Source organism: Diaphorina citri, unplaced genomic scaffold (assembly GCF_000475195.1).
Source record: "Diaphorina citri unplaced genomic scaffold, Diaci psyllid genome assembly version 1.1 scaffold146, whole genome shotgun sequence".
Classification (NCBI taxonomy): Eukaryota; Metazoa; Arthropoda; class Insecta; order Hemiptera; family Psyllidae; genus Diaphorina; species Diaphorina citri.
In genome coordinates, this window is record NW_007377583.1 from 241117 (window position 1) to 264516 (window position 23400).

Consider the following 23400-nt stretch of genomic DNA (forward strand, 5'->3'; position numbering starts at 1 on the left):
CAAAAGTACAAAAAAAAAGAAGAAAAAAAAAAGATAGGTACCTTTTCTAAGGTTAAATTACTTTGAGAGGCTTACCTCTGTATGATCTTGAGCGGCTGCAGCCACCATGGCTTGCTGTGCTGCTTCGGCTAGGTCTACTTCTTGTCCTCTAGGTCCGATAACACTAATAAAAGAAATTATCTCTTTTCAAATTATCTCAAACTACCTAGTTCCAAGGTACCTAAACTTCGAATAACTTAAGAGCAGCTTAAGGGCTTACCTCTGTATGATCTTGAGCGGCTGCAGCCACCATGGCTTGCTGTGCTGCTTCGGCTAGGTCTACTTCTTGTCCTCTAGGTCCCAGGAGTACCCAGTCACACCCCAGTAAGTACGCCACCACCTGTGAAACATATGGCAGAACTGGATCAGTAAACGGGAAAAAGGCGTCTCCACCAAGATTAGTGGATGTGCTAGAATCACTTTGGAATAAGTTTTACATTTCGAAATAATTTTACAGTTCCCTCTATCAAACCTCTTAAAAAAAGTGTCTCCACCAAAATTAGTGGATGTGTTAGAATCACCATTCTAATAAAAACGAGGCAGGGTTAATTTTTTACTTTCTATTTTTGGAATGGAAATATTTTGTTAAGATTCCATTTATTATTTTTCAATATAACTCTCAGAACATACTGAATTTTTATAAATGGTATACCCATCCGTATAAGCAGAGCTTGTGCCACGAATGGGGATAACAGGAAGGTCCAGGGAATTCCTTACCTCAACTTATGGAAGGGCATAGAGGGGAGCACGGACTCCAGATGCGTGCGCACCGTGACAATAATCTTCAACCAACTGGGGAAGCTATGTGCGTGCCTCGCTAGGAAGGAAGCTATCGTGTCGCCATGGTCTGGCCTATGGTATTCTGCTTCCCCTAGAGCGTCGACTAGGAGGAGCGCTGTCTGGGAGGCCGATATTTTACCCAGCCTGCGTAGAGTGGCCAGAGGTTCGAGGAGGCCCCGGGTGAAGGCCGCGTCTGGATCTGCGATACATTCTCGTAGTGTGACGGCACCCTGGGAAATAATAGATTATATATCTATGATGAGACTTAATTGATAACAAAAAATATAATACGAGGACTTATCTACTTATAGGCAGAACTTTTACATCCATGCCTCTCCAGGAACGGAAAATTTCTACCCCTGCCGGGATTTGAACCCCGTAGGTACCTCTAGAAGTCTAGGTGCTCTTAACTACAGAGGTGAGCACACATCAACCAATCTTACCTGTACATGTGTCTCGTTAAGTAGATACTCGCGATACGCCGCCAATTGGGGGGCCTGACACAACTGAGCCACCACTGAATGAATGAAGTCCGCCACACAGCACGTGCTATTATTGTCGGCCTGACAGAAATGGTAGGCCACTACTGAGTCCGCCAATTGTTTGAGTCTCTCACTCACTTGAGTGGGAGAGGAAGGGAGGTGAAGAGAGGGGGAGGAGGTGTTCAAAGGTCGGTCCTTGCCGTTGGGTGTGAGGATTTCTGAAACATAACCAAGATAGAGTTGATAGATGTTAGCTTGTTGGTTTGTTGTTGGTTGGTTGGTTAGTGTTGGTTTGACGATATGACTGATTGACTGGTACCTATTTTACCTACTATGAAAAAAAATAACCAGAGCATGAGGTACAAAATAGGGCTGCCTGAAAGGGGCCATAAGAAACGCCGACCCTGTTTAAGAAGGAAAAGGCTAGGAAGAAGAAAAAGACCTACTATGAATTCAATAAAAAGGTTCTTTATTTCACTGTGGGGTGTTTGCCTAATGGGACTTCCAAGTCCAAAGGAGGAGCTTATACTTCCAGATGTTTAAGAGGTAACAGGACTTATGTACCTGTGCAAGAAAGAAAAGAAGGAAGGAAGAAGGACTGAGAGAAAGAAAGCTAGGAAGTAAGATGGACAGAGAAAGAAAGAAATGAAGACCATAAAAAAGGAGACCGTTAGCAGAAAACTATGTTCACCAGGGAATAGAACCCACAAACCGTGATCGCCACAACTTACCTTGACTAATTGAGGCCTCTTTCCTGCGCCGACCGAAACAACTGACTAGTTACGTATCTAGTAAATGTTGTAGTAAAGCACAGACGAAAACAAGCATTAAAAAATTTTCCTTCACTAAATTTATATCTCTGACTGTACGTAGGTACTCTAGTTACATATCTACTGACTGTTGTATTAAAGAACAGACGAAAACAAGCATTAATAAAAAACTTTCCTTTAGCCTACCTGTAAATGTCCACCGCGGGCCGCATGCACAAGGGCACATCGGCCCGTTGTATCTGTGCGACCGAGAGACGCTCCGGCAGCTACCAGAGTTCTCACAGCCTCCATATGGCCTCTACCAGCGGCCAAACTAAGCGGAGTCCGGCCCTGACTGTTCGCGAGGTCTATACAGGCGTGGAATTCAAGGAGGAGGGCGATCATTTCGGAGTTGCCTTCGTGGGCGAATAAACACAGGGCCGGCGCCGCGCCTAGGAACTCGGTGATGTGGTTCGCGTCCGCCCCTGACAGGAGAAGAAGCCGGGACACCTGAAGAAGAACAAGGGTGAGAAATGTGAGACTAGAAATATCGGTAGAAAAATTTGCATCATGCATGAGTGGCTGTTGCGGGGCCCAATCAGCCTCGTGAGAAAAATGAGTAGCTATGTAAAATAAATGCGCATAGCGACCGGTGCCAGCATGGTAGGTAAACACTAAACAACATTAAGCGCTGGATTATTGAGATATTTGGAAAATCCTACTATGCTGCAGTGAGCATCGAAGTTGCGATATGATAACACAAAGAAAAGTGCTTTATTTATTTTGTCCCGATGAATCCCGATAACTCCATTTTTAATCTCCAAAATTAGAGGCCAAAAAATACTTTTTTAAAGCTCCACGATTGGAGGTCCGAAATCCTCCCTATCCACATACATTATGACTATACAGCTTTCACACACGTACCTTTACATTGGGACTATACACATTACGCAAGGAGCACAAGGCCTGGGCAGGACTCTGACACACGGATGAGAAAAGACTGAGATAAAGCTAAAAGGAAAGAAATGAAGACCAAAAAAAGGAGACCGTTAGTAGAAAACTATGTTCACCAGGGAATCGAACCTACAAACCGTGATCGCCACAACTTACCTTGACTAATTGAGGCCTCTTTCCTGCGCCGACCGAAACAACTGTACTCGACTAGCTGCAATATGAACGCCGTCTTCCCGGTTCCCGGAAGTCCCGTGATGAGGGTTCCCGGAATAGGAGACTTCAGGGTATTCTCTAGTTCCCGGACCAGCCAGTCCCGGCCTACGAATGGAGGGTCGGGCTCTGGAAGGGGGACCTAAAAGAGGAGGGAAAAAACCATTTTAATAATTAAATTTTTGAAAACGTCACACAGTTATTCAGCCTCGTAAATAAAAGGGGCTGATGAGGCTGAGTACACCCAGATACGGAATCGAAAAACTTCAACTCAGTTGGGAATCGAACCCGGGAGCTGCGGAGAGCAAGCCCAGTTTGCTTCTCATTGTTCTTTTATTTTTATTGAAATATACTAATCTTATTAATGCTGTTGGCTGGTCTGTTTCACATTTTTATACCAAAATTTTACAAGTTCAAAAATTGTCTCTCAAGTTATTCTTACCTCAAAGAAGAGAGGTTTGAGCATGAGCTGTTGAGATGCTGTAAGCTGATTGGTGGATTGGGCTGACTGCCTGTACTGAGCGAATCTCACTGCAACAGTGTGAAAGGGCGAAAAAGCGGGGACATTAATATATCTGATGGGCTAGGTGGAAAAGATTGCCTTCAGTGTCTTTGGATGTCCGAAAGAAAGGGCCGATTTCATTTTCCCAGAAGCACGGATAAGAAATTAAAAATATGAGTACCTAATTCATAATTCAGTCATAATTTCTTTACTGGCAGTAATTTTTGTCACTTTAGAAAGTTAGGTAAGTGATAAAAAAAAGTAATACATTTTAAACATTAAATTTTTGTAAACGTCATCGTCAGTTATTCAGTCTCATGAGCAAAGGGGCTGACAAAGCTGAGTAGGTACCTACACCCAGATACGGAATCGAAAAACTTTGACTCAGCTGGGAATTGAACCCCGGAGCTGCAGTCGTGTGCAAGCCCATTGTGTTACCGTTTTTGCAATCAATTTCTTTTATTTTTTATTGAATATATTCGTCAATTTCTTTTATTTTTTACTACCTGATAGTGAGTGGCTGGCCATACAATCCATACATACGTAGGTACTACATATCTCTGCTCTGTTTCACATTTTTATACCAAAATTGTAGAAGTTCGAAAAAAATTGAAAGGTTATTCTTACCTCAAAGAAGAGAGGTTTGAGCATGAGCTGTTGAGATGCTGTAAGCTGATTGGTGGATTGGGCTGACTGCCTGTACTGAGCGAATCTCACTGCAACAATGTGAAAGGGCGAAAAAGCGGGGACATTAATACATCTGATGGGCTAGGTGGAAAAGATTGCCTTCAGTGTCTTTGGATGTCCGAAAGAAAGGGCCGATTTCATTTTCCCAGAAGCACGGATCGACTAAAATGTTCACCAACAGTTTTACATACATACGTAACTGCTTCATACCTCTTGTCTGGTTCACATTTTTATACAAGTTATTCTTACCTCAAAGAAGAGAGGTTTGAGCATGAGCTGTTGAGATGCTGTAAGCTGATTGGTGGATTGGGCTGACTGCCTGTACTGAGCGAATCTCACTGCAACAATGTGAAAGGGCGAAAAAGCGGGGACATTAATATATCTGATGGGCTAGGTGGAAAAGATTGCCTTCAGTGTCTTGGGATGTCCGAAAGAAGGGGCCGATTTCATTTGCCCAGAAGCACGGATTGCATACTCATCGTTCGGCGACGATCTCCCTCAATTTAACCTCACCCAGCCTGGAGTGGGGCCGAGAAAGCAACACGCTATCCCCAGATGGTCACACATCCGGATACTAACCATACTGTACGTTGCTTAACTTTAGTGATCAATTGAGAACTGGTTTTTCAACGTGCTAAATCGCTCTGTAGGTTCTACTTACCTTTGAAATTACTTTACTTAGTTTTTACACGTTTTATTTTCATTAGTAGCCCGAATTTTTCAAGAGACAATCTCCCTCAATTTAACCTCACCTAGCCTGAGTGGGGCCGAGAAAGCAACACGCTATTCCCAGATGGTCATACATCCGGATACTAACCATACTGTACGTTGCTTAACCTTAGTGATCAATTGAGAACTGGTGTTTTCAACGTGCTATCGCTCTATAGGTTCTACTTACCTTTGAAATTACTTTACTTAGTTTTTACACGTTTTATTTTCATTAGTAGCCCGAATTTTTCAAGACATTGTGGACCATCTTTAATAGTCTCGCTGACGGGCAAACATTATGGAAAAAAGACCTTTAATTTGATATATAGGTCGACCAGGTTTGGATAAGTCCTTCTATGGGGACAGACTGACAGACTGACTGACACCGAAGACAAATTTCAAGATCAGAGCTCATTTGTGTGAGAAAATGTGAAAAAAATCCCCAAAAAACCAGTTTTTTTGGTTTTTTGGCTTTATGGTTTAACAAAATTTGCACCACCATTTTCGTGTTCCTGGTAAAAAGACCTTTAATTTGATATATAGGTCGACTAGGTTTGGATAAGTCAAAATTTGCACCACCATTTTCGTGATCCTGGTAAAAAGACCTTTAATTTGATATATAGGTCGACCAGGTTTGGATAACTAAAATTTGCACCACCATTTTCGTGTTCCTGGTAAAAAGACCTTTAATTTGATATATAGGTCGACCAGGTTTGGATAAGTCCCTTCTACGGGGACAGACGGACAGACTGACTGACGGACAGACCGACACCGAAGCGAATACAATAGTCCGTCCACTATACCTTTTATTATAATAATGTTAATGTTCATAACTAAATTATAACAGTAGTTTTACTTTTTCTAATAGGAAGTGTTTGGCAGTTTTGCAGGACCGTATATACATACACTGTTACTGTCATGATAGGTGAAGCCATCAGTCGTTACAAAGTTCTTCCTGTTGTCCGGAAATTGTCCAAAAAAAATTGTCTAGAAATTTCAGCATAAAATTTCACAGTCATGGAAACTTGGGGGTTTAATTGATCTTAATGTGTGGGTATTGGCCTTGGCCAATGACCACTAAACACTATAGGAAAAGTATCCAATTCAATGAGTTACATGTACCATGTTTGCGCCAAATTCATTGAGTTCTTTGGAAACAAAATCTACCTATACCTACATATCCACTAAACACAGGAAGGGCTTCCAATCGTAAATGTTTTCGCCTGAATCAAATGACACAATGACACCCTTTAAAAAATCAGTCTGATTGGCGGAGAACTCTCTTTTTAAATTAAAGTGGCAGGATTTTCAGAAATGAGCTTTTCCCCTCAACCACACACCTGAACGAATATAAGTACCCTATTTAAAACAAACGTGCGAAAAACGTGCACATTAGAGTATTATTGACATATGAGTAAAAGTAGGTTATGTACAGTGTACAGTATTATAAGGTCACTTTACCCGGGCTTCAAAACAAAGTTATGAACTTGAAAATATAGTAAGTTCAATAGAATATACACTTGAGTTCAAAAATTTCGGGAATCTGGTGCTGACTGACAAACACCGTCCCCGTTGGAACGGAAAAAGGCAAAAGATTAAAGTGGCAGGATTCTCAGAAATGAGCTCTTCCACTCAACCACTATTTGAAGTAGTCATAGGGCATAGACTAAGCTTTCACATTGAACGAATAAAAGTACCTATTTAAAACAAAACGTGCGAAAAACGTGCACGTTAGAGTATTATTGACATATGAGTAAAAGTAGGTTATGTACAGTGTACAGTATTATAAGGTCACTTTACCCGGGCTTCAAAACAAAGTTATGAACTTGAAAATATAGTAAGTTCAATAGAATATACACTTGAGTTCAAAAATTTCGGGAAAACAAAAACATGCAAGATTAATAAGTCCCATCCTTTACTCTAAAAGCCTTTTTTAAATGTCCTCAAAATATTTCTATACGTTTTTGGTGCCATCCTACCAGCTAAAAGCTCATATTGTTGTCTTAAAGATAAAATCATTGGTTTTTTAGTCGGGTCTATTTTCAATGGAAATAATGTTGGTATCTTTGAAAAAGTTTTTTTTTATATATATATGTAAAGGAATTTGTCCTGATTTTTTTGCACGTGAGTGTCCATTTTAAACAATATCTATAAATACTTGATCCATTTTAAATAATATACGAGTATCTATAAATACTTGATGCTATAGGTCTGAGTATTCTTACCTTACGAAGCCTTATAAGTTCTTCTTCCAGGCTTTCTTCACGGCCAGATGAGTCTTGCCTGTCTAGGGAGTGCTCCTTTCTGAAACTGTCCTGTAAACAGACAACGAGAACATTTGGGTTAATCAAGGGTTTGAAAAGTCTGCCCGTGGAGACTTTGAAACAGGGAGGATAAAAGTCTGTAAGTTCCCTTACTAAAGAGACAGCAAAGGTTGAGTGTGCTGCGAAGGCATCCACTCGTAAAAAAACTGCAGCCAAAACCAAAGGTCAGCCAAAAGCAATTACCCTAGGGCTGATTGAAAAACTGACGAAAAACGACCCTGTCTGTACACGGGAGAAGGCGGAAAAGAAGAAGCCTCATCAAAAGATAGAATAGAATAGAATATACCTTGTTTATCCTGCCCGAATAGGACTGAAAAGTAGACAAAATGAAAAGTTCTTTCTACGTGGGAAAAATACATCGTGAATACTTGAACAGTCTTCCAAAGATATATTGACTTACTTTAAATCTCTGTTGGAAGTCGTCCCAAGAGAGAAAGGTGTCGGTGTAGAGGGCATTGACAGAGTAGTAGATCTCCAGTAGCGTGAGAGGATAGAGAGCAGCCAAGCCATACCTTGTTTATCCTGCTCGACTGAAACTCAAAAGTCCCTTTACCTCAGCAGGCAGTCTAAACAAAGTCTTACGTATTTTATGGGTTTGAGTGTATACTTAATACTTATACCTACAATTTATTGAGTCCCTAATCTTTCATTTGGACGTTCCTACAAATCATGTTTTGTACCCTAAACCAATTTTGCTTTCCACCAGGAACAGGGAAGTTTGGTCTTGGAAATGTCTGTCCCCGTAAGGATACTCGGTCCCGACACTCCCGACCTATTTTCACCAACGGATTGCATAATAAATACAACCTATGAATATGTTCCTACCTACCTGTTGTAGGTATCTAGTCTGCATAGGTATCGAGTTTCTAGACCCTAAAGGTATTAAAGTATAAATTCAGGAACAATTAAATCCCTATTATTTCTAACCTTCACTATCATGTTCTACAATACCCATTCTACCACGGGACACGGAGGTGATTTAACTAGTGTACTGCTGTAATTTATGTACTTTTGATTACCATAATTACGGTAATTAATAGTGTCAGGATTTAATTACTATGTACTGGTAGTTATGAACTTGTTAGAACTCGGGCAATTTGTTCACTTCGTGCGAGTGGGTGCCCCTACAATAATTATACTCTTATGTAAATAATAAATAGTAAGTACTATCTATCTAATAGTTATAGCTAGATACCAACTATTTACTGTGATAGAAACACGTTTTACTGTCACAAACTGGTGGTACTTATCGAAAAGGGATTAGGTAGGTAATTCATTATTTACTTCACGTAGGAAAACTGTTAGATCTAATCTAAAGGGTAATATAACATTATTACAAATTTCATCTCAAAATTAGCCCCCCTGGATTAGACCCCAGCTCTAAACAAAGCGCAAATTTCTAATTTTGAATCAAACTATCTACTACTCTAAAAAAAAAAAAAAAAGTTAAAGTGCATTTTCCTTTTGAAACTGAGACAATTTCCCCTTTTCTGAGGGATAGTTCATACATGGTAGTTCATAACTACCAGTACATGGTAATTCTAATTTCCCCTCTGTCAAAGGAAAATACGAGACTTATAGTTCAACCACTAGGTGGCGTGATAGCGCCTCTAGTAAACCATTGGAAATCCAAGATGGCGCATTCCCGAACATCGAGGATTTACTGGTCAGTTTCCATTGGACCAGTGGTCAATTTTCCGAAAAGAAAATACACCTTAACTCTACAAGGTTTATTAATTTCCAACTCAAAACAGACACTTCCTACCGAACTAGGTTAGGTACTTACTGGTAACCGAATGTCTCCTACTGATGGGACTGTTGGAACAATTACTCTGACTGGACATACTCATTAGAGATCCTACAGATTCGGATGAGGGCTGGGTCCGGTGGTGGACATCTGCCTCGGAGGAACCTGAAAAATAAAGGTCGTTATAAATATAAGGGCTAAATATTGATTGGGAATGTTAGGATCAGTTTGACACTAAAGAGATTTCTTCTGTTCAGCCTATTTTTCGTAAATAGGGCCTGCTTCTCAAGTTTAGTTTAACTCTCGATTAACTCGAAATGGAGCAGTTGCAAATGGGTAAAAATTATAAATAAATGGTCGATTACTATGTAAAAAGTTGGGAAAAATTCACATTAATGTGTTGCCTGCGAGGGAGCTTTGCTCGGGACATTTGATGTGACGTCATCGTGTACGGGAACGTATGCCGTGACGTCAAAGTTCACGATTTACCAGTATTTTTAAAATCGATTTAACTCGGGAGCTAGAAGTCGTTGGTCCTCATTTTTCCTGCTCTATGACTTCGAAACAACACCCAAGTAAGCGCAACTGATCTATTGTCAGATTAGTCAGTCTAGTGAGCTTGGAAGAGTGCTAGGTCGCGGGTTCGATCCCCACCCGAGGCTTTATCCTAAACAGATAACGTTCGTTCTCGGAAAGACGGGCTTACTCCTATCCCGTCCACTTTTCTTTCCAATTTCTGGACGATAAGACCTCCGTTCTTACAGTTCCCTATATCAAACCTTTAAAAATGAAGATGTAGTCACTAAAGGTTTTGGTTTAGCTTCAGTAGATATGAGTAGGTTTATCCTAAACAGATAATGTTCGTTCTCGGAAAGGCGGGCTTACTCCTATCCTGTCCACTTTTCTTTCCAATTTCTGGACGATAAGGCCTCCGTTCTTACAGTTCCCTATATCAAACCTTTAAAAATGAAGATGTAGTCACTAAAGGTTTTGGTTTAGCTTCAGTAGATATGAGTAGGTTTATCCTAAACAGATAATGTTCGTTCTCGGAAAGGCGGGCTTACTCCTATCCTGTCCACTTTTCTTTCCAATTTCTGGACGATAAGGCCTCCGTTCTTACAGTTCCCTATATCAAACCTTTAAAAATGAAGATGTAGTCACTAAAGGTTTTGGTTTAGCTTCAGTAGATATGAGTAGGTTTATCCTAAACAGATAATGTTCGTTCTCGGAAAGGCGGGCTTAATAATACCTATAAATTTAAATAATAATAAATAAATAAATAAATAAAAAACAAAAAACAAACAAACAAAGACTCTCAAACTCACCTGTCAGTGTGGACACAGGGCTGGTATTGTTGGAGGCCAGGGTATGATGAGCATCCAGACTAGCCAGGGACGAAATGGAGGCACAAGAGTCCCGGGTATTCCTGTTGCTCCCTGCCCCGTCAGAGCCGGGCCTGTTGCGCCTGGCATTGTCCCCTAGGAGCAGGCCAAGTCGCATGTACAGATCATTCTGGGAGCTCTTCTTGGACGGTGGACACACGACTGGTTTGATACAGCCACCTTCGTCATCTGAAAGAGGAAAGAAAAGGGGAGTGTTAGGTTTCAGTTGGGTTCTTTGTTAGGTAGTGTACAGCCTAATTTGTAATCCTCCCAAAATAAATCAAGTGCCACAAAAAATAAACAAAACTCCATCCCACCCCAAAAAAGATTAGAAATCAATTTTGTACCCCCTTGATACAGCCACCTTCGTCATCTGAAAGAGGAAAGAAAAGGGGAGTGTTAGGTTTTAGTTGGGTTCTTTGTTAGGTAGTGTACAGCCTAATTTGTAATTTGAAAGAGGAAAATAAGAAAGTTTGGAGTCTCAGGGTTTTTAGTTGAGTTATTGGCAGGGATGAGCTGTTGGCTTTTGTCCACATTAGGCACATTTAAGTGGAGGGCAGAAATTTATTTAGACAATGTCCATTTTATGGGCAATATTTAGAATCACCACTTGTGCAGTGTAAGTACTCTGTGTACTGTTCTTTCTTCAATATTAGATGATAGTTAAAAGTTACTAATAGGTAGCTAGAGCTAGCATTTAGTAAGCATTTTTCACATTAGGTATTTCATTTTACCAGGTTAATTCAAGATAGGTAGCCCAAAACTCAAATATAAAAATCTGGTGTGAACATCACACGACTTTCTATTACATTAAACTTCTCAACTGTAAGTCGGACAGTTCTAAAAGTTCCACCATTCGATTCGGCGTGAAAAATCCCATGGGATCAACTATTCACATGCTTACTTGTTAATGGTTCACAAATAAAAGGGAAATTTAGTCAGAATAGTTAACTTGGAGGGTATTGGAATGGGCAATAGAGCGGGAAAATAATAAGGTCCCATTCATCATCACATAAATTATGTAAGGTCCATCAAATAGTTAGGTCATAATAATGGAACCATCACACAAAAACACAAAAGCGTGGTCAATAGAACAGAGAGCAGAAAAAAATGATAGTTCAATTCCCATTACTAATGAGTACCTAATATCTAATATTCCTGTAGTAAAAATAACAATAAAAAAGTCATGGAGACCTTTTTCATCTTCGTGACATAAGGAAGGTCGAAGGGATAAAAGATCAAAGTGACGTAAGGGATTCTATCCTTCAGGTCTGAGTCTGACCAAAGTGCACTTTTACCATTGGAAGAGAACAATTGAAGGAGGAGGAAAGAAGGAAAATGGAATCTGGACTCTAAGGTCTCTTACAATTCCGCGTTTGATTGGGCCTTTGTGGGATTTAAGGTCCTTTTAAGAAAGCCTTTAAGCAGGAAATGAATCAAACAAAGAGGCCATCCTCATATTGAAGTCTGGCCGAGGGATTTTAAACAGGGGAAAAAAGGTCCCATTTATCATCACATAAATTATGTAAGGTGCATCAAATAGGTCTCGTTATAGTTATAGTCTAGTAAAAAAATAGTTAGGTCATAATAATGGGACCATCATAAGAGTCATATCTTATAGGAATATAGGATGAAGTTATCCTTATCACACAAAAATACAAAAGCGTGGTCAATTAAATATAGAGAGCAGGAAAAAACAAGAAAAATGGAAATGGTTCAATTCCCATTACTAATAAGTACCTAATATCCCAAATAAAAATAACAATAAAAAAGGAGGTAGTAATAAAGACCTTTTCATCTTCGTGACATAAGGAAGGTCGAAGGGATAAAAGATCAAAGTGACGTAAGGGGTTCTATCCTTCAGGTCTAAGTCTGACCAAAGTGCATTTTTACCATTGGAAGAGAACAATTGTTCATCCTCCTTCAAGTGAAGGAGGAGGAAAGAAGGAAAATGGAATCTGGACTCTAAAGTCTCTTACAATTCCGCATTTGATTGGGCCTTTGTGGGATTTAAGGTCCTTTTAAGAAAGCCTTTAAGCAGGAAATGAATCAAACAAAGAGGCCATCCTCATATTGACCCTGTGAGCAAAGGGTAGGCCCCTCTGTTATCAGTGATTCATAATTGATAACAATAGACAACAGGTCACAATGACTAATTGACCAGTTGCGCTTACGAATAGAATATACCCTGCTTGTGCTGCCAAGATGAGACTGAAAAGTTCCTATTCCTTGTAAAGTCTAGGTAAAGCCATATGATCAAAGAAGAATATAATTACATAGAACTCCCTTGTCTATTCTTGACATTAATAGATTTCAACTATTTCCAACCATTGTTATACATTACGAGAAACGAATCGGTACCTTTCCAGAGGAGAAACCCAGACCAAATAATGAAAACCTTCATCCCTCTGTTATCAGTGATTCATAATTGATAACAATAGACAATAGGTCACAATGACTAATTGACCAGTTGCGCTTACGAATAGAATATACCCTGCTTATGCTGCCAGGATGAGACTGAAAAGTTCCTATTCCATGTAAAGTCTAGGTAAAGCCATATGATCAAAGAAGAATATAATTACATAGAACTCCCTTGTCTATTTCTATTCTTGATATTGATAGATTTTAACTATTTCCAACCATTGTTATACATTACGAGAAACGAATCGGTACCTTTCCAGAGGAGAAACCCAGACCAAATAATGAAAACCTTCACGAAATGCCCGGAACAGTGGTCTCAGAAATCTTGAAAATAAACGCGACTCTTTTTTTGAAATTACTCGGAAATAGTTCATAGGAATAGTATGGACAGAGCAGCCTAGTTATTATTACTCATTTGAAATTCAAAGAATAGCATTAAAAATATTGCATCTTTCTATTTCTTCCTTCTTCTTCTTCTTCTCTCTCTCTCTCTCTCTCTCTCTCTCTGCATTGTTTTAAAAAGGATTGTCTGGCCGGCCTAGTTACCCCTAGGTGGCGGGTTCGATTCCCGCACGGGGCGAACTTTATCTTCAACAGATATGGTTCGTTTTCGGTACAGCTCACTTTCTGTCTTGTCCCCATTCTAAGTTGTTCGATTCTGGGACAATAAGACCTCCATTGTTACATGTCCTCCATATCAAACCTATTAACCCTTTGGTGACCGTAAACTACAGTTTATATCGGTCACCACAGGGTTAAAAATAAAATTGACGGTGGCCGCGACATAAGGACGTACCTGTTTCCGCTTCCAAAATTTGGCCGCATCCGAGCCGCTCCGACTGCGAAACTTCCGGTACCCGTTCACCCTCGCTCGTTTTCAGCAGGTTTCTCCTATCTTATCCTCCTCTCTTCGATTTTGGCACGATAACACCTCCGTTGTTAAATTTCCTCTATATCAAACCTATTAACCCTTCGGTGACCGTAAACTACAGTTTAGATCGGTCACCAAAGGGGGGAAAAATAAGAAAAATCGCCTGCGGCATGGCATGGGGACGTACCTGTTTCCGCTTCCAAAATTTGGCCGCATCCGAGCCGCTCCGACTGCGAAACTTCCGGTACCCGTTCACCCTCGCGTACCCACTCGGGGACACACAGCGCGAAAATTTCGCCCCCGATCTTTCCCGATCTGCTTCGCTCTCTTCCGCCGATTCCTCGGAGATATTCGTGGCCCGATCGAAGTACATGAAGTCGAGGGATTTACTTTGGGCGGAATCGAAAGCCATTGTCCGCGCGAACGAGCTTTTGAAAAAGCTACCACCGCCGTCAAAGTCGGTGCTTTGGAAGTTGAAATTGACGCCCGGGCTGGAGTCCATTTCGCCGATGTTAAAATGTCCGTTGAAGGTCTTTTTCTTTTTTTTAATAAAATGTTTTGTCTGTTAGAACACATCTTGGCGTGACGGATCTGTGTCAATTTTGTGTTCAGGGTGGTTCATACAATTGTCTTCTGTTTGACATTGGACTTAGGGAAGGCTCTCATTGTCTGCTCAAATACATTTTATGTAGCTACATATGTATTTGACGAATTATTTACCGATTTTTGAGTACGAGTCTAAGGCGTCACCTTTGTACCATCTCGTGACTTCGCGAAGACCTCGAAAGTAAGTTGGTACATAGGGACGTACGTTGGAAAAAAATTAAAGTATCCGGCAAGGGTTCCGTTCTGACCTTATAGAAGGGTTTGATCTTTTGAAGAAGCCCAGAAAACCTCAAAGTTACGACAAAACAACACTTCAAAACCCGGCAAGGTTAAAAGGGTTCCGTTCTGACCTTATAGAAGGGTTTGATCTTTTGAAGAAGCCCAGAAAACCTCAAAGTTACGACAAAACAACACTTCAAAAGCCCAAAATATGGTTCGTAAAACCCAATTTTCCAAAAAAAAGAATTATTACGAATTATAACAAATTGTTAGTAGGAAATAATAACTAGGGTACTGTTAAATTAGGACGTCAAAAGACAAAAGATCAATTCGTCAAATAACAAGATTTTAACAAAGGTAAAATTTAGTTAGTTGCACTTTGTTCCAACTTAGGACACCTTGTAGTTTCTGGTGCATAAATCATACCTACTTATTACGCATTTAATCTATTCTCCTAAAATTTAATACTATTGTCAATTTCAATTCATCCACAACTAATTAAAACCAATTCCACATTTGACAAAAAGAGTAGGTACATGTCTATTGAAGTTCCAACTTAGGACACCTTGTAGTTTCTGGTGCATAAATCATACCTACATATTACACATTTAATCTATTCTCCTAAAATTTAATACTATTGTCAATTTCAATTCATCCACAACTAATTAAAACCAATTCCACATTTGACAAAAAGGATTTCCAAAGGCATCTTATGAGAATAAACCAGAATTTAAAACTTCAGACCTCCTTTGTGTCAATGCGAGACTAATTTGGTTTCAATATGTGGAAATGAAGAAAAGGGAAGATGCCTTTGTGTGTAACCTGGTGGTCCGTTTCTCATCTGACCTCATAAATCAACACAACAACCATCATGAATTGCTTCTTATCTCAGAAACCAATGGAGGATAGTAGATAGTTGATAAGCAGCAATCTATTAGATTTTCAATTACAAATTCAGAAATTTTGCGGATCTACCAGACCAAACTCCCTGTTTTATGGAGTGGACCTTCAATGGCTATTGAAGTTCCAAAGAGGACGTGAAAAGTAAGTTTCAGTTTAAAGCCTTTAAGTCGAGAATTCCGAAAAGAATGTTAAGAAATACATGAGATAGCTATGTACGAAAAACATGCAAAACAAACCGAAAAAATGTTTTAACCAATAAAGCTCACATTTTGAAATATGGAGAAGGGGGGATGAATCAAAGAGAAAACGGCTGAAAAAGCAAGGAAGAAGCTCTCTCTAATAAATAAGTCATAAAAGATATCAAAGCTGGTGGTCCGTTTCTCATCTGACCTCATAAATCAACACAACAACCATCATGAATTGCTTCTTATCTCAGAAACCAATGGAGGATAGTAGATAGTTGATATGCAACAATCTATTAGATTTTCAATTACAAATTCAGAAATTTTGCGGATCTACCAGACCAAACTCCCTGTTTTATGGAGTGGACCTTCAATGGCTATTGAAGTTCCAAAGAGGACGTGAAAAGTAAGTTTCAGTTTAAAGCCTTTAAGTCGAGAATTCCGAAAAGAATGTTAAGAAATACATGAGATAGCTATGTACGAAAAACATGCAAAACAAACCGAAAAAAATGTTTTAACCAATAAAGCTCACATTTTGAAATGCGGAGAAGGGGGGATGAATCAAAGAGAAAACGGCTGAAAAAGCAAGGAAGAAGCTCTCTCTAATAAATAAGTCATAAAAGATATCAAAGCAAAGGTCATGGCTCTGGAGGAAGGTCAAAGTCAAAATGCTGTGAAAATATCACAGTTTCCACATACATAATGTATACTCATTTCCTTCATTCTTTTGAACCCATAGTCTTGGTCTATGTACGTTCAATTACAAAGTCAGAAATTTTGCGGATCTACCAGACCAAACTCCCTGTTTTATGGAGTGGACCTTCAATGGCTATTGAAGTTCCAAAGAGGACGTGAAAAGTAAGTTTCAGTTTAAAGCCTTTAGGTCGAGAATTCCGAAAAGAATGTAAAGAAATACATGAGATAGCTATGTACGAAAAACATGCAAAACAAACCGAAAAAAATGTTTTAACCAATAAAGCTCACATTTTGAAATGCGGAGAAGGGGGGATGAATCAAAGAGAAAACGGCTGAAAAAGCAAGGAAGAAGCTCTCTCTAATAAATAAGTCATAAAAGATATCAAAGCAAAGGTCATGGCTCTGGAGGAAGGTCAAAGTCAAAATGCTGTGAAAATATCACAGTTTCCACATACATAATGTATACTCATTTCCTTCATTCTTTTGAACCCATAGTCTTGGTCTATGTACGTTGCTGATGTTTGTGTTTGTGTTTCTTCTTTCTTCGCCCTTACAGATGTTAGCATCAATAGATATTGTTTCAAAGGGAGAGTTGAACTGGAAACGGAATGAAAATGTTTCAGCTCTTTTCATAGTGAAAGGTTTGACTCACGCTTTTGCTTCGTATACGCTTCCACAGGAGCAAGTTCCAACTTAGGACACCTTGTAGTTTCTGGTGCATAAATCATACCTACATATTACGCATTTAATCTATTCTCCTAAAATTTAATACTATTGTCAATTTCAATTCATCCACAACTAATTAAAACTAATTCCACATTTGACAAAAAGGATTTCCAAAGGCATCTTATGAGATTAAACCAGAATGTAAGACTTCAGACCTCCCTTGTGTCAATGCGAGACTAATTTGGTTTCAATATGTGGAAATGAAGAAAAGGGAAGGTGCCTTTGTGTGTTTAAACCAGAATTTAAGACTTCAGACCTCCCTTGTGTCAATGCGAGACTAATTTGGTTTCAATATGTGGAAATGAAGAAAAGGGAAGGTGCCTTTGTGTGTAACGTGGTGGTCCGTTTCACATCTGACCTCATAAATCAACACAACAACCATCATGAATTGCTTCTTATCTCAGAAACCAATGGAGGATAGTAGATAGTTGATAAGCAGCAATCTATTAGATTTTCAATTACAAAGTCAGAAATTTTGCTGATCTACCAGACCAAACTCCCTGTTTTATGGAGTGGACCTTCAATGGCTATTGAAGTTCCAAACAGGACGTGAAAAGTAAGTTTCAGTTTAAAGCCTTTAAGTCGAGAATCCCGAAAAGAATGTAAAGAAATACATGAGATAGCTATGTACGAAATACATGCATAACAAACCAAAAAAATGTTTTAACCAATAAAGCTCACATTTTGAAATATGGAGAAGGGGGGGGGGTGAATCAAAGAGAAAATTTATATCTCAGTTTTAGAGGATTTTTGGAAACCCCTCGTAGATCGTAGTTCCTTCTAATATTCTGATAAAAACTCTTGAAAATCAAGAATCTATCAATGGCCGTAAGGTTGTCACAACTGATGATCCTTTTCCTGACTAGTGGTATATAGGTAAACCCCAAAAAAGATTAGAAATCAATTTTGTACCCCGCCTTTTATTCACTTCATAATTTGTGTGCTCCTCCTTCACGTAGTACCTACCTGTTTCCAAATTCCATCCATGTGTATGCCGGCCGCATGCTACATTGAGAGGTACTTCGCAGGTTATATACATAAGGGAGCATTACAGGAACCCCCCCTCCCCCCAACTTTTCAGAAATGTATTCCTATCGAATTTTGAGCACCGCAGGCGATATTTTTAAAAAAGTATTCTAATTTTATTAGAATTTTAAAATTCGAACATTACATTAAGTTAGTACAAATCCCGAAAAACTTCGCGGGCCACAAAAATGGTCTGGCGGACCACATGTGGCCCGCGGGCCGCTAGTTGGAAACCCCTGTTCTATCCTGTCTTTCTTCTCTTTGATTTCGGGACGATAAGACCTCCGTTATTGAAGTTCTCTCTATCAAACCTCTTGAAAAATCATCTTCTTCCTCACCTTCATATTAACATAAGGAGCAGGCTGGTACTCGGTCAATACAAACATCATCTGTATCATATCTCCAGAACCCAGACTGATACTCAATGGTAATATTACATTCTGATTGGCTAGGGTGATATAACAAGACCAGGAATCAGGAGAGAAGGTTACGCCATCACAGGAATGAGTTAGGTGCAGGGTAAACTTATAGGCGTTCTCTAGCTCTCCTGTAACACAGGAAAATGAAATAATACTGTTCGAACCTGATCACATTATATGTTAAAAATATCCTTCCCTTCCTAAATTTCCTTAATCGCACCGCACCGTGTACGGTCGTCCTATCGGCGCGCCAATCCAACACACCGTGTGTAGTACACTTATATCAGCTGATGTCAACGAGCACAAAAGCGACTTGTTGTGCCTACACCCGGCATGCATCGGCACCTACCGGCAGTGTCCCAAAAATATCAGAAGTGAGTAGACGTATCTGTGTATCTTTTATCTTATCTTTTATCGTGTTGTGCCATCTTCTATCAAACCGTGAACTGTGATCATATTATCTAAATCTGAAACGCCATCAATTCGCGACTCAGTCGAAAGCGATTTCCCTGAACCTCCGACTAACAGTTTCCTCTAGCTCTACCAACAGTGTGAACATCACACGACTTTCTATTACATTAAGTCGGACAGTTCTAAAAGTTTCACCATTCGATTCCGCGTGAAAAATCACATGGGATTGACTATTCACTTGCTTATTTGGTAACGGTTCACAAATAAAAGGGAAATTTGTCGGCACAGGGAAGTATCGAACCCGCAACTTCTCAACCGTAAGTCAGACAGTACTAAAAGTAGCACCATTCGATTCGGCGTGAAAAATCACATGGATTAGAGTATTCACATCCAAATGACCAAATGTTTTCGATGTCTCTTACCGTTTTTACGAAATAAGGGTTAAGCAACATAGTGAGCTTGGAGGGCAGCGCAGCCTTGTAACTTGTTTAGAATAAAATCCACCACGGGCGGGAATCGAACTCGCGATCTGGCGCTTGCAAGTTAGATTCGCTACGTTCTAAGCTGACTATCCATATAGGCTGTACCTTGTACTTGAACCTGACCGCTGACCACTTTCTTTTCCAGAGTTCCAGAGAGTAAATCACCGACATAAAAATTTCAAGCTCGAATTAAGTAGTGCAGATTTTCATTTTTATTAGAGATACGAGTATGTAGGTGAAATTTCATGGTAATGCACAGCCTAGGTAGAAAATTTGCATGGCTACCTTATTTTTTGATATTGCACCTGTTGAAAGTATGGAATTTTGCATGTGGCTAATGGCTACCTGTTGAAGTGTGCAATTTTTTTCTTCTATTTTCTATTTTTTATGAATGGAAGACATGCATTTGGGTAAAATTGAAACTCGAACCAAATGTAAGATGTTGCGAAAAATTCAAATCTGAAATCACTACTGTAAGAAAGTCGGTATAAACATAGGGATCTTTTATTTTGTGACAAGTTTTCATCATGTACGTATTTAGATTTTCCAAGTCTAAACACTTTTTTTTAATTCTTAGGTAGGTAGTTAGGTATATTTACCTACGTATTGTTCAAGTTTCTTACATAACTCAAGTTCCTTACAAGAGAGACGATACGTACCTACGAGTATATTACTCTGTCAGCAAGTCAGCATACAGTCACTAGATATTTAGATAATCAATAGAAACTTGATGGATGGTACTTGGGAGATGTAATTGGATAGAGACACATCCACTAACCAAATCCACTATCTACATCCACTACTATCCAGTGGTTAGGTGTGAGGTCAAAGTTGAAACTGCCACTAATAATAGAGGAAGTAACCTCCGTAACTCAATTATAGTTACGAGATCCACTATATTTACATATTTATTTTATTTATTCAAAATAATGTTTATTATTATTATTATTATTTATTTTATTATTCCCGGAACAGTGGTCTCGGAAATCTTGAAAATAAACGCGACTCTTTTTTTGAAATTGCTCGCAAATAGTTCATAGGAATAGTATGGACAGAGCAGCCTATGAAATAGACGAAACTCCGAGTCGGGATATAAAAACCTACTCGTAAGTATCCATTTTTATATATAACTTAAGTAAAAAAGTATGGACAGAGCAGCCTAGTTATTACTCATTTGAAATTCAAAGAATAGCATTAAAAATATTGCATCTTTCTATTTCTTCCTCTTTCTTTTCTCTCTCCCTCTCTCTCTGCATTTTTTTAAAAAGGATTGTCTGGCCTGGCCTAGTTACCCCTAGGTGGCGGGTTCGATTCCCGCACGGGGCGAACTTTATCCTCAACAGATATGGTTCGTTTTCGGTACAGCTCACTTTCTGTCTTATCCCCATTCTAAGTTGTTCGATTCTGGGACGATAAGACCACCATGTCCTCCATATCAAACCTATTAACCCTTTGGTGACCGTAAACTACAGTTTATATCGGTCACCAAAGGGTTAAAAATAAAATCGCCGGTGGCCGCGGCATAAGGACGTACCTGTTTCCGCTTCCAAAATTTGGCCGCATCCGAGCCGCTCCGACTGCGAAACTTCCGGTACCCGTTCACCCTCGCGTACCCACTCGGGGACACACAGCGCGAAAATTTCGCCCCCGATCTTTCCCGATCTGCTTCGCTCTCTTCCGCCGATTCCTCGGAGATGTTCGTGGCCCGATCGAAGTACATGAAGTCGAGGGATTTGCTTTGGGCGGAATCGAAAGCCATTGTCCGCGCGAACGAGCTTTTGAAGAAGCTGCCACCGCCGTCAAAGTCGGTGCTTTGGAAGTTGAAATTGACGCCCGGGCTGGAGTCCATTTCGCCGATGTTAAAATGTCCGTTGAAGGTCTATACCAGGGGTTTCCAATTTTCCATCCATGTGTATGCGGGCCACATGCTACATTGGGAGGTACTTCGCGGGCCATATACATAAGGGAGCATTACAGGAACCCTCCTCCCCCCAACTTTTCAGAAATGTATACCTATCGAATTTTGAGCACCGCAGGCGATATTTTTAAAAAAAGTATTCTAATTTTATTAGAATTTTAAAATTCGAACATTACATTAGTACAAATCCCGAAAAAATTTGCGGGCCACAAAAATGGTCTGGCGGGCCACATGTGGCCTGTGGGCCGCTAGTTGGAAACCCCTGTTCTATCCTGTCTTTCTTCTCTTTGATTTCGGGACGATAAGACCTCCGTTGTAACAGTTCCCTCTATCATACCTCTTGAAAAATCATCTTCTTTCTCACCTTCATATTAACATAAGGAGCAGGCTGGTACTCGGTCAATACAAACATCATCTGTATCATATCTCCAGAACCCAGACTCCTACTCAATGTTAATACTACATTCTGATTGGCTAGGGTGATATAACAAGACCAGGAATCAGGAGAGAAGGTTACGCCATCACAGGAATGAGTTAGGTGCAGGGTAAACTTATAGGCATGCTCTAGCTCTCCTGTAAGGAAAATAAAATATTGAAGTTATATTAATCCAGTCAGCCTAGTCAGCTCTGAAGGCTGTGTTTGTAGGTAGCTAGGTAGGTATTTTTTAATGGCTTACCTTATTTTCTATTTGACTAGGGTTCTTAGTTGGGGATTATTATTTACACCGACTCGAGTTTCGCCTCACTCGTAGGGCACTTCACTAGATTGGTCTTGTTAAAAAGAGTTAGTTAGTTGCCCTTCACTAGATTGGTCTTGTTAAAAAGAGTTAGTTAGTTGCACTTCACTAGATTGGTCTTGTTAAAAAGGTATCTAATAAAATCAATAAATCAAGGGTGACAAGTAAACATCAAACTTGAAAAATTAATAAAATCTCATTTAAATTTATGTCATTCAATAGGTACATCGATTATACCTTGCTAACATAATAAAAATAAAAGTTGTAAATAATAATAATGATTAACAGGGTTCTCCTTCAAGACACTGTAATAATAAAACAAAATAATGTTGTCAACCTCTAAAAATATTCATGTGAAATATAAACAAACAATTGATTGGTTAAAACTTTAAAAGCAAGGAAATTCAAGTCGTGATTATTAATTATTTTCCCATAAAACTAATTATAAACAAGTCATTAGTTTGCTAAGAGTAGGTACCTAACTTATGAAAATTAGAAGATAAATAGGCTAATCGATATTATTATTTATGTCTTATCATTATTATTTCTTTGGGATTCGTTAGGCATACGAGTATTTAAGATTCAGACTAAAAGAAAAACTCGTCAAAGCGTACTTTAATCACATTACACCTATAAAAAGATGAAAGCTTTCCATGAGCCTTTGGGAAAACATAGTGCTTTATTTAGACTGTCGATTTGTTGAATTAGTACATCTTTTCATCGTTAGTTTTAAACAAACTTTCCAAAAGATTATTTTCACTTATTTATTTATTATTTTAATTTAATTTAATGAGACACGTCACATTAAATAGTTACGAAAATAAAGTTTAAGAAAAAATAATAATAAATATGCAAAGGCAAACCAACTATCCGCAAAAGCTTCACCGGCAAAGTTTCGTAAAAGGCGATCTAATAGAGAAAAAACACGCTGTAGTAAATATGAAATGTATGAATGAAATTCATGGGACCATCACTGCACGAATGCAATACACGAACTGAGAACTGAATGAACTGGTGATAGGTGATCGTACATGCTGTGCTCTGTGCTATTACTTCTATTCTATGTTTATGTACGGTATTAATCAATGTACATGTATTCTATGTTTATATTTGTAAGGTAATATTATGGTATGGAGAAGCACAAAAGACAAAGAAATACTTAAAAAAAGTATTAAATATTATTTTCCATTTATCTATTTAATATTACAAATTTATTTTA

The 23400-nt window shown here is 39.1% G+C and overlaps 1 protein-coding gene across 1 annotated transcript in view; it reads right to left on the reverse strand.

Annotated features, from left to right (window-relative positions):
• The window catches only part of LOC103505038 (protein TANC1), a 48624-nt gene that overhangs the window by 14525 nt on the left and 10699 nt on the right, over positions 1–23400 (reverse strand). The window contains exons 2-7 of the mRNA XM_026820436.1: positions 10508–10753; positions 9222–9347; positions 4653–4744; positions 3161–3356; positions 1263–1519; positions 757–1049 (exon numbers count right to left, since the gene is read on the reverse strand). Coding sequence (XP_026676237.1) covers positions 757–1049; positions 1263–1519; positions 3161–3356; positions 4653–4744; positions 9222–9347; positions 10508–10753 — 1210 coding nt within the window. The remainder of the gene's footprint in view (positions 1–756; positions 1050–1262; positions 1520–3160; positions 3357–4652; positions 4745–9221; positions 9348–10507; positions 10754–23400) is intronic.